We start from the raw sequence: 12,072 nt of genomic DNA, 5'->3' as shown, positions 1-12,072 counted from the left end.
GTGTGTGTGTGTGTGTGTGTGTGTGTGTGTGTGTGTGTGTGTGTGTGGGGGGGGGGCCTGTAGGCCAAAATTATATCATATTGCTCTGCTGCTGCCGTCCAGCTGAACCCAGATCCACTCAAAGCAAAAGTCAATGATGTCATTCATTCGCCTCTTCCTCTCCCTCTCTCTCTCGGCTCGTGTGTTGCGGACCATCCAACCAGACTAATGTTCAGAGACTAGGTCAGCTAAACTGCAGAAACACGCGCAGGCTGCATGCTTTGTCCTCAGGAGGTCGGGAATAGCTCAGGCTAACTGAAAATTAGCCCCATTACACACTCAGACACCCAGACACACACACGCTGATTGCAGCTGATGGAGGAAGTGAATCCATCAGAGAAGCATTTTGTCTGTTTAATCACATTTTGAATCTACTGGTCCTGGAGAAGAGGACAGTCTTGATTGAATTAGTCTGTGTTGTTCACAGACTTTCTCAGAAAGAAAGCTTCCATTTGATGCTATCATCACTTTAAAGGACCAGTTGTTTTACCTTCTTTTCCTGCTGTTACATTACCACCAGCCATTATTCTTACCATAACTTTGGAATTTGATTTCATGTGTTCCTAATTGATTAGCATTGATTTCTCTACAGTTTGAAAATAAACTTACAAAAGAATCGCAACCGTTTTTATACATTAGGCAACCAAATTCATATGATATTTTACTGCATTGTCCTGCCTGTTTATTGCTCATCTTCTGGCGTTGATATTATGACATGAAATTAATGTTTTTTGACACTCAAATGACAGATGTAAGAGCGCCCTTGAATGCACCGCAAAGGAGTGTTTTTAAACGCCAAGGGACAATAGCGTAACATTTCAACTTTGATACATTATGATAGATGTTGATTAATCCATCAATTATTTATTTCCTTATTTGCTCAATCAATAATTTTTTTTAGTTTATGAAGTGACAGAATGTAATGAAAAATGCGTTGTCCAATACTTTGGTTTATGACCAAATGAAATAAATGCCATTTGTGTTAAGAGTGCTAATGAACAAATGTTAGCATGCTGACTCGCTTAATTAAATATGAGTAAATATGGCATCACTGTGCCTCAACAAAGAGCTGGTAGCATGGCTTTAGACTCTTACTTTTGTTTGTTGATAAATGACTTTAACAATAACATGTTTGTCAAAATTGTGGCCAATACATTTTCTGTTGATTGACTAATCAATTAGTTGTTTCATCGTTGTGATCTGAAGCAGCTTTAAGTTGATGTCTAAAAACGTTTGAAAGGCTTTGCTTTGCACTATGATTGGCAATTATGTTGAGCATGTGAAATGTGTAGCTAAAACATTCACAATCATCAGTGTAAAGTCATGAGTTAATGCAATCTGTCATTCATTAGCTCCTGATGCACCAAACGCTCCTGATGTGTTTGTAAGAAAATCTGTCAAAAAGTAAATCCAGCTTACTTACAGCGCTGTAATACTGATGATCACACATTCATGTTCATCTCAAAGCGCCCAGCCTCTCCATCCAAACTAATCCATTCGCCTGCATTCATTCGGGAGATTTGTTCATTTACCTTTTGAGCTTAATGATGTCTGCTCAGATTGAGATCAAACATCCTTTTATCTCTGTGCTCCACACTCATGCTTTACACCCACAGGCACACTGGCACAGCACTCACCTTACTGACAGTGGCAGTGTACCATGATGGGAACCAAAACGTGCCAGCAAGACAAGTGTAGGGGTGCATGGTGAGGAGGGGAGAGGGATAAACAGAGAAATTAGCAACAGAAACCAGCAACGTGAGTGCATAGGAGAGAAAGGAAGGAAGTTTGAATTATTAGAAGTGCAGATGGATGGGTCAGGCGTGCAGGGCGGAGAATGGAAATTAATAAAGACGGAGGCTCGTTTGATGTTTGTTGGAGGTATTTTGATGCACAGTAGAGGTGACACGACTCCATCCAGTCTCCTCCCCTTCTTGGCTGAGCATCTAGGTATCTCCATCCAAGACCTGATTGATGATGGCACGTGTGGAGGGATTAGGATTAAAGCCCTGCTCACGTTACCAGCCACAGTAGCCAAGGAGGGCTGCCAGAGGGAGATGATGGTTCACGTGTGTGTGGGTGAAGTGTTTTGTTTTCCTCAGTTTAGTGAAGATTCAGTTCAAATGAAATCGATAGGGCCTTTATTCTCTTTGATTTACTATAAATCGTGGTGGGAAATTGCTTCCTAAAGTGAGAAATCAAAGTAGCTTGTGTTACACCTTCCTGTTGAGGTTAAATCCACAAGTACTGACTCTCGCCTTGAAATATCTCCTCCTCTTCCTCTTTTCTCCTCCTGCCCTGCTCTTTTACATCAATACCTGGTAAAACCTGCTGGCAAGCTGACCGGCGCTTTGACATTTTCCTCCACCTCACATAAAACTGCACAAAATGTCAATAGAGAAACGGGGGGAGACGGGAGTATTAGGAAACGACGTGTCTCTCTACCATTCATCTGTAACTGTAACATGTAGCAGTTTAATAAATATCGACCTAAATGGGATAGCTCATCCAACACAGCTGATTCATTTAAAGGTTGACATTGATTTTCCACTGCTGTGTCCGTGAGAGCACACGCCACTCTTTTTATCTCATTCCAGCCTCACTCAATGCTGCTGCATATCTTTCTGGGGAGTTTTGTTTTTGCTCTATTTTTTTGTCTTTCTCAAGCTCCTTCTGTTTTCTCTTCGGCCTCATCCCTACGTCAAACTCTCTCACGCTCTTTATTTGATCTCGTGTTAGTGCCCCGAGTGGAGCTTAGAGTGCTTCTCTTTTTCTTTTTTTAAATCTCCAGACGTGTCAGATATTGAGCGGGTAGTTTGGTTTGTGCCCCTGTGGTCACGAGTCACACTACCCCCTCCCACTCCTTATCTCCCTCAAAGTTTTTCTACCCTTTCTCCTGATAAGGGTTCGCCTCACACTTTCTCTTTCACTTTATTGATACAAAATAGAGAGCTGTTTACGGTTACACGTAGTGCCAGCCCTCGACACTGGTATCGTGCTCTATTCATGTGCCTTAAATACTTGTAGGGTATTCTATAGACATACTCTATATATGTATATGTAAGGATAATCTATCTGTAAGTAGAATATGTTGTTTCTGCACAGAAGAGAAAGATTAGGCCATTTACCAGCATCATACTGAGTCAGGGTCAAATCACACTGAGTAGCAAGCAGCAGCTCAGGTTGGTATTTTAGCAGAAATGTGTAGAGCCCAAGTAACAATTTACTGACATCTGTCCAGTATCAATGTTACATTCATGCGGAGCAATGCCAGTGAATAGACCTATAGGTGCAGTGACTGAGTAATCATTTTCATTTTCATAATCTACTTCCCAAACAAAAATATTATGATTATACGTAATGTTTAGAACTGCAACTAATGGTAATTTAATAGCCGGTTATAATTTCACAGAGCCCTTTAGTTGTCGCTGACTGTGTGAAAAACTAAGTGAGATACTTAGTTTCCTCAACAGCAGATGTTCACATTTAAGAAGCTGTTACCGGATCATTTTCTGCATTTTGCTTGAAAAAATTACTTGAAAGATTAATAAAATATCAAAAAAGCAACTTTAAACAATTTAAATCCACCCTTCAGTCACAAAACTGAAATTGCTATTGCTGTTTTTGTGGTTAAATACAGCTTCAACTGTTGTTAAATTAGGTGACAAATGATCGGTATTACAATGTATCAAATATTTGATACGTTCATTAGGTGACAGCTGATCATTTGTCACCTAATAAACCTAATAAATCATTTGATATCAGCTGCCTATAAAACTCTATAAAATAATTTCTCCTCTTAAGTTACACAAGTCTTGTCACGTATGTTGTGGTGATCACGTGATACCTTATGTTTTATTTAGAAACAAGGTCAGAGTCAGCGTACTCATGGAAAACAGCCTCTTGGTGAGCCAGCGGGCAGAAGATACCATTTGTTGTCTGAACTGAGTATTTCCTCTCTCTCTCTCTCTCTCTCTCTCTCTCTCTCTCTCTCTCTCTCTCTCTCTCTCATCTTCTCCTCCACTGACACACATTGACGCAGCCTCATCTTCATGACCCACTAAAACAGTGTGTGAGTTCCTGTGCTAAATATATATACTGACCCTGCTTCTGGCAGTTGAACATGAAAGGGGGAAGCACTCCCTGGTTATGTATTTTTGTGTGCGTGTGTGCATGTGTGCATACCATCACAAGGTCAGGAGAGGAGACACAGCATGAGTCCTTGAAGAGGATGTCAAGGATGGGTAAAAAGGCCATGAAAGAGCCAGAAACATGATGCATGCATGAGCGCAGGTATTTGAGTCCACATTCATGTGCACATGCATATCTGTGCATTTGAATGTCTTTACATAAATCTCCGTTTTAATCCCACAGCAGGTCATCAAACTGTTTCAGACTAATTAATGATCAATTCAATTACTGTGGCAAGGTGAGTGTGGGCTCGGTAATATTTATGGTAATCATCTCCATCAGCACATTGTCTCCAGTGGGCCGAAGTTCACGGCCCACTGATTTGGTCGCTCTCATCTCTAAACCCTGGTCAGGATTTCATTTGGCCAGTTGTGATGCGAACAGAAATAATTAACCTCTCGGCGCCCGTGGTGCAGCTCTCAGAGGCTGCCCAGTACCCTAATTGGTCTCTTACACCCGCTGTTAATGGAGGAACCAGGGGGAAAGCCCCGACTCTGCATATGTGTGTGTTTGTGTGTGTATCCCCCGTTGCATGTGTTCAGTTGGACTGTAACAGATGGAGAGGGAAAAGAGGAGAATCCCATTAGGAATTCCATTAAAAATAGATCCATCAAGAGCACAGCTGCAGAGATAAGAGGATGGATATGATTATTTGGTTTGTTTTCCACATATTGTTGTCAATTTGTCAATTTTCAAATTTTGTTTTCAGAAATCAGTGGCAAATGTCACATTTTGTTCTCGAGTAAGGACTTTATTTTTACAGTGAAGGTTATTCAGCCAGAAATATATTATTCAGAGTAAAAGCCAACAGGTGCTCTGTCGATTTACAAATAAAAATGTACTTGAAATAAATAATACATTTTATAATTTAGAGTGCACAGGGACAAACAAAACAAAAACTTTTTAATGGGACATGTGAGCCTGCTCTTGATGTTGGGAGAGAAAGCGCAGTCAGCAGGTCTGACTTCTTGTTTGCATGTATACTGTAGCAGGGACGACGGAGCTGGATCTCACATATATGATGATGGGAACACACAATACCACGCACAATAAAGGAACAATGATTTGGTAAATCTTGCGGCACTCGTGGCTCATTCTTAAGGCACCCCACTTTGGGAATATGGAAGTATTTAATTTCATGACAAAGCAGAATACTTGCAAAACATCCCTTATACAGTCGGCTTGATTTAACACCTATCCTTCACAACTGTCCACTGTCACCACAGAGAGCAAAGAAAAAATAATGATGTGGCCCTGTGAGCTTTATGGCTCACTCAAGCTCAACATAGCGGGATGTGACAGGCTCAGGTGTGTTTTCTGGGTGATGTCAAAGCTCTGTTTATAAAAATAGACTGCATGTAAGAGCAGACGTTACTGGTTGAGTGGAAAGCCAGAACACCAGGATAGTAAATCATCACAAAAAAACCTCAAGTGTGAGCGTATTGGGAGGTCAAGTTTGCAGAGACACACCAAAAATCAAACAAGAAAGTCTTAATATGTCAGTCTAGCAATGATCTCGCCTGCTGCCAGCAGCATGTATGTTCTCTCCCGTCCAGATGGCAGATATATACCATTGGCCGATGTTCAGGATGCTGACAGTCTCTGGCACACATGCTCTGTCACAGCGTCTCTGTGTGTGTGTGAGACCATCCTCACACCAGCGAACAACACTGTTACTGGATGGAACAACACGATTGCGCACGCACACACATTGGATTGAACATGTGTCCTGCCTCCTGTTCCTTCCTGGTTGTTTGTTACTGAGGGACAAAGCCCTGTTTGATGTGGAGAAAGGTTTAGACTGAGAAAGAGGCTTTTGTCAGAGCAGGAGTCTCACTGCCAAGCATGACGCTTCTGTAGTCTGTTTCTTCCCTGAAAAGTCACAGCAAAAAGAAATGTATATTTCTTCAGCTGTTTGCTTCTGTTTTTGGGGTCAATTCTCTTAGTTTGTTCTAGTTTAGACAGAGATGTCATGTAGAATTTAGCATGTTGTTGTTCTTCTGAGTAGAGATGCACCGATTCAGACATCAAATATCGGGCCGATACTAACTCAAATAGCTGTGTGTTGTGACAATGGGATTGATTGTTTATATAATAACTATATACTAGATCGGTACTCTGTATTGGCCAGTTTTTATAAGTCAGCAAAGAGCTTCTTTGTCATTCAGAGACTAGGGCTGTCTGTTTACAATATTACGGCCATTATTATTATGGTATTATCATAGCTGCACACCCTCGTGATTTGTTCATAAAGCAAACTTATTCACAGAAGTGTGTGCAGGCTGCTTATCCTTCAACCCTTTCTGTCACCATGCAGCCATATGAAGACCTGATGAATAAAAGTTATTTAAAGGCTTTTTCACGTGTTGACCTTTTCTGCATGCAGAGAGACAGATTAAAGCCCAAACTGTGTCACGATCACTGTCCCTCATGGAAGTGAAGATAATTTGAATCCAGCATGGGAATGGCAGACTCAGTCACTAGCCATGAATACCACTATATGGAAATGTAATTACACACTGTTAATGCATAAATAGAGTTTGATTTCATGAAAATATTCAAGAGATTAGATTAATTATTTTTAAAATCTGTGTTAAACTATCCTCCAAAAACCATATTATAATATTATCTATGTTGTATCTTGCACTTGCTATTGACAAAAAGTCAATCTAATTCTTATGGCTGTCCATTTGTTTATAACCACAACAAGGATGGTCCAAATATCCCACACTCTGAAGCCTGCACGGCCTACTAAACAGTCTACCGATGAGCTACTTATTCATTTAAGCAACATAGACGAGAGCAAGAGAAACAAGGGACAAATATTAGAGCAATACAATAAGAAATATTTTACTGCCCAGCCCTCTTTTAAGTGAGATCCTTCAGCGGCTCTTTTGCTTCCCACAGTCAATTCTTGTCTTGTTTCAGGAATCCCTCCCACCACAGTTTCCTGAGAGACAGGGAGACAGACAAATAGAGGGAGAGGTGAAAGAGGTTACAGATGCAGAGAAGGAGAGAGGGAATACAAATCAAGCCTGCTGCTAAAATCAGAACCTCTGAGTTTAGGGATCACTAGCTTTGAGCAAGATCTGCTCCACATGTCCAACATAATCCCTCTGCCACACTGTGAACACTTCCTCTTTGACAGACAAGAGTGTGTGTGTGTGTGTGTGTGTGTGTGTGTTTTGTCAAAGCAGGGTGTTGGGATAGTGGTGTGTATATATACAGTAACTGTTTGAGTTAAGGATGAGGTATTCTGCCTCAATGGGCCATGTCTTTCTACTTCTTCTTTTTCCCCCTTATCTCTTTCTCTTTGTGGCTTTCAGATTCTTCAAATATTTATTTGGCCTTGGAAAAAGAACTGCAAAACCCTCCCTCTAGTATTGCATAATACAAATTTGTGATGATTTAATAATACAGATTTGCGATGTTATGAAAAAGAAACTGAATTTTATTTCTGTTAGTCTAAGAAAGAAGAAACAACTTTTGGTCGAGGTTACATTTAGTGTAATGGGAATAATAAATCCCTGAAATAGAGACCTCTCCATATGGCAAAGCATAACATAGCATATTTTTCGCGTCACTCAGCACAAAAACAATGCCAATGGACAGTCAATTAGGAATTAGGACTGTACATAGATGTGTTAAGCCCAACCATGATGGTTTGCCAAAGCCTACCTTTCGTTTTGTAGTCAATGTCGCCCCAATTTCGCAATTAGTGTCACTCAGCAGCAAAGAAAATAGATTGTCATAAGACTGTGTTGTACCTTTATGTCCAACTGTGCCTGCTAGAACGACCATTTGCAATGCTCTCCCAAAAAAGCCCAGCATACCCTCCCCTCCAATTAGCAATAAGAACAAATACACAACCCCCCGAATCAATGGCGTACAATCCCTTACGGTTCTGTACAGGCAGACTTGAAACGCTGATGGCGTTTGTTGCATCATCCCATCATCTACTCAGCCATACCATGTTCTGCTCAGTGGTTTTACAAGTTTATGTGTGTAAGTGTCAATGCTTTGTGAGTGGGAATCAGAGTGATGGTGAGAGCAGCAAGGGGGTGGAGCTGTCTCCCATTTGACCTGAGTTTGCCCCCAGGAAGGATGTAGCTGATGGGAGGAAGGAAGGGTTTAATGTGTTCGTACAAGGACAGTTGGATCTCTCTTGGGGATTATTTGGCCTCTCTTCATGCTCCTCTTTGACCCCGACACACTATTTATGATCTGTACACACACACATGCACATTTTCTCCTCTGCAGTCTTCACTCGGGTCGTGTGTGAGAGCTTCCCCTCCTCTGATCCACCTCTGTGTATTTATAGCTCCTAAGCCCCGGTCCAGCAAAAGCCATCAGAGGCAGCTTGTAAACCAAGCGTCTGTCTCCCTAATCTGGACAGTTGATTAGCTAATACACTTCTGTCGGGTCATCTGCTGCTCGCTGCAGGTGACACACAGGATTGATGGCAGTTAAGTAACTCTTTCTTCCTCCATTTTTCTCTTTCTCAATTCTTTCTCCAATCTCTAACTCAGTTGGTTTTGCGATTTTTCCCTGGATGATGATTGACGATTTCCTTCATACCTGAGGCAGACTGTGATTTCCTAAATGCTGCAATTTCAAGCATGGCATTTTTCATGTCTAGTACTCTGCCATATATCTGAATAACTCTGAAATGTGTCATTCAGCAGCACAGACATTTATGTTATATTTGCGTTTCAGCCACGTGGCTCTGTTGGTAAGTCTACCGCTTCGGTCCAGACTCAAATATCTCAACAGCTATTGAATGGTACTGCCATCAGAAAGACATTCATGGCCCTGATGAGGATGATTCCTCGTGCCTTGGTGACGTTTCCTCTAGTGTCACAATGAGGTTGGAACTTGTGACTTTAAGTGGTATGCCTTGACATAGATTTAATGGATTGCTATGAAATATGGTACACACATTCATGGTCCCCAGTGGATGAATTGTAATAACTTAAGTGATCTTCTCGCTTTTCCTCTAGCGCCATCATCTTGTAAAATGTGTCCAAAACTTTGTTTTATGACAATAATGTCATCCTCAGCTGTCTCTGTGTTAACTGCTTATTAGCATATGTTAGCCTGCTAACATGTTAACTTAAGATGATGAACGTGGTAAACAATATGTCAAACGTCAGCATGTTAGCATTGTCATTTTATCATGTTAGCATACCATGCCTAACTACAGCCCCACAGTGCTGATAGCATGTCTGTAGACTCTTGTTTTATTATCAACACTATTCTCTGCCCCACCTGCATTCACTCTTATTCATCCCTGACTCCGTATTTCCCAGCCTGTCTCTGAATCATTACCTGCTTTACCTCCTGGCATTACATTTAATCCTGCCTGCCACTTGGTTATGATTAGGTCTGGACTTCCATTAGTGAAGCCAGCCGCAGACTGAAGTCAGGTTGTTTAATATGTGTGACTCATTGGTCTTGGGAGAAATTACTTTCCTAAAAACATAATATGCAGCAGTTGAACTGGCACTACGGCAGCGCACCACCTGGCCGTGTGCATTCATGTATGGAAATTAAAACTAGTTGGCAAAGTGCTTTCTGCATTCAGAGATAGATGTGCCAGCAGTGTGGTATCAGCGCTTCGTTTTCTGTCTCTGAAAAACAGGAATTATTGTCATAATGTTGTGACAGTTCATTTCCTGCAGCTTTGGGTTTCTTTGGCGTGTTGATTTTCAGCAAACACTGGTTGCTGTTTTTCAAAACCATCCATTGTGGCGTAGCTTAACCTGGCCGCTGAACTTTCCACAAGTCAATTGAGCTTTATTGTTTGGCCTCTCTGCACGGCTGAGAGAAAAGAAAACAGGCATCATTCACTCTGGTTGTCATTAGTGGATCAAAGTATGCAGGAGTATGCGAACACATGGTGAGACAGCTGGTCATGACATTTGCTCAGAGGGAATTTCCTTAATATAATTTTCTTTTATTCCTTGAGTGTGTATTTATATTCCTATCCTCGTGTGTTTATATAGTATAGGAAGTACAAGTCTGTAAATGCTCCAGTGACGGAGTGAGTCAGCCAGAAAGCCAGACAGCTCAGATCAACACAGGGCTGCAGCAGAAGATATTATATACATGAGGTTGCCATGCATTGCTCAAAACGTGACAACGCTCCCTCCGTACTGATCAGAAGCATTTACGCTGGACTGTTTCAGTCTTTTTACTCCTTCAGTTTATTGATCTTTGTGGTTTAGAGTGCAGAAGGGGGTAAATGGTTCAGAGCGTGTGTGCACGCTCCAGTGTTCATTATTGATGGCAATGAGGTCAGTAGATGACTCAGAAATAAGGTGGAGATGAACGCAGGGGGGATGGAGTGGTTATTTTAGAGCAGGGAAAATGAGCTGAGGAGAACGCCTCTTTTGTATTTGCCCTTCATTGAGTCCCTGTCCCCGGCTGAAGTGATGGACAAGCCGGCAGGTGGTCCTGCCAGAATAACATCGCCTTGCAGAGCAACCTAATGGGGAGCAGCGTGTCACGATGCATTAGAGTGGACAGATAGATAGGCTCAGAGATCCGTCTCGGATTTGTGGCCCAGCCACATATTGAGCAGATAATGTAACGGGGACAGAAAAAAGACATCCAGAGAGAAGCTGAAAAACACTGACAGAAATGAAGTAATTTACGCAGTCGGCTGACAGGTGTGAGAGCACTGGAGCGAGAGCAGCCTGGTGGGGTGTAATCATCTGCTTTTGTGAGGATAAAAGAGAGACACGAGGGTCCGTTGGTTTATGTGCTGATGGATTTGTTGTCAAATGAAGATTGACATTTTACTCATTCTGACTCTTTGGACAGAAAGCTTGTGACCTGAGCCCCAGAGAGTGCTGTCACATGAAGAGCACACACACAACTGACACAACTGTGCTGTGGTCACATCAGTGTAACACCATCATCAACACATATTCTCCTGTATAAAACACAAAACTGTTGCTCCGACTGACCTTTCCCGATTTCCGTCTTGCTTGTGAACGCAATAAGGGGGTGTTAACTTGCACCCAGAGGGTTCAACCGTGGCGCAGGGTGACAGACGGAGGATGTTAGCGCAGAGCCGGGGAATCATGTCGGTGACAGCCAGTCATTGTACTTCAGCGACTGGTATCATGCTCTCATTGTGTCCGTGTTGGGAGCAGACCCACAACCGATGCTGAACAGAAGCTGTTGTTTTTGCTCACTGATGATGTCACAGTTCAGATATTATATTAAGCTCCTCTCCACACCTTATGCTCTTTGATCTCACAGATGATGTCACCATTTCTAAAGTAACAGCTTGGTCCTATGCCGGCTTTACCACAGAGAAAACATGGTTATATTTGGTTGTAAAGTCAGAGTTTATCAGATGTCTAGATGACATACGTATAACCATTGCTTCAACAGCATTCTAGTGAGTATATTTCCTTTTTGAAATATATTCATTTAATAACCCTGATTCTGTGTCGGAGGGTATGTTTTTCTCTGGATATTGACTCACATTCGCATGTATATGAACAAGGGCTGCTTTGAAGAGAGCGTCTCAGGTGAGCAGAAAGTTATTAAGATCCTCTGGAAAGGGCTTTGTGTGTTCAGATGAAGTGAGATTGGTGTTGTGCCTTATGAAAGAAAAAAAAAAGCATTTCCTCCTTCGAGTAGAAATCTGTCTGTGAGTGAATGTATGAGCATATTACACTTCACTGTTGGGAGTGTAATGTATCAAATTATGCACCGGCCGTTTTCATCTGCCTCCATTCGTCCAGATGTGGAGTTTTCATTATGGAATCTCACTTGCGGGGCCGGTGCATTGTCAATGTGAAGCAGTGTGTCTGTGAAATCTTTCCT

The 12,072-nt window shown here is 41.8% G+C and overlaps 1 protein-coding gene across 11 annotated transcripts in view; it reads left to right on the top strand.

Annotated features, from left to right (window-relative positions):
* The window catches only part of eml1 (EMAP like 1), a 46,666-nt gene that overhangs the window by 14,150 nt on the left and 20,444 nt on the right, over nt 1-12,072 (top strand). The window contains exon 1 of one of the 11 annotated variants that reach the window (XM_031848101.1): nt 38-11,641. The exons of 9 other annotated variants lie outside the window; for them this stretch is intronic. Coding sequence is in view for 1 of the 2 variants with exons in the window: in XM_031848097.1 (XP_031703957.1) it covers nt 11,735-11,774 (40 nt within the window). In the remaining variant the exon portion in view is untranslated. One more of the 11 variants, XM_031848097.1, reaches the window with a different exon arrangement.

Source organism: Anarrhichthys ocellatus, unplaced genomic scaffold (assembly GCF_004355925.1).
Source record: "Anarrhichthys ocellatus isolate YVR2014 unplaced genomic scaffold, GSC_Weel_1.0 scaffold7, whole genome shotgun sequence".
NCBI classification, from domain to species: Eukaryota; Metazoa; Chordata; class Actinopteri; order Perciformes; family Anarhichadidae; genus Anarrhichthys; species Anarrhichthys ocellatus.
The sequence above is the reverse complement of the archived record's forward strand: the minus strand, read 5'-3'. Positions and strand labels throughout refer to the sequence as shown.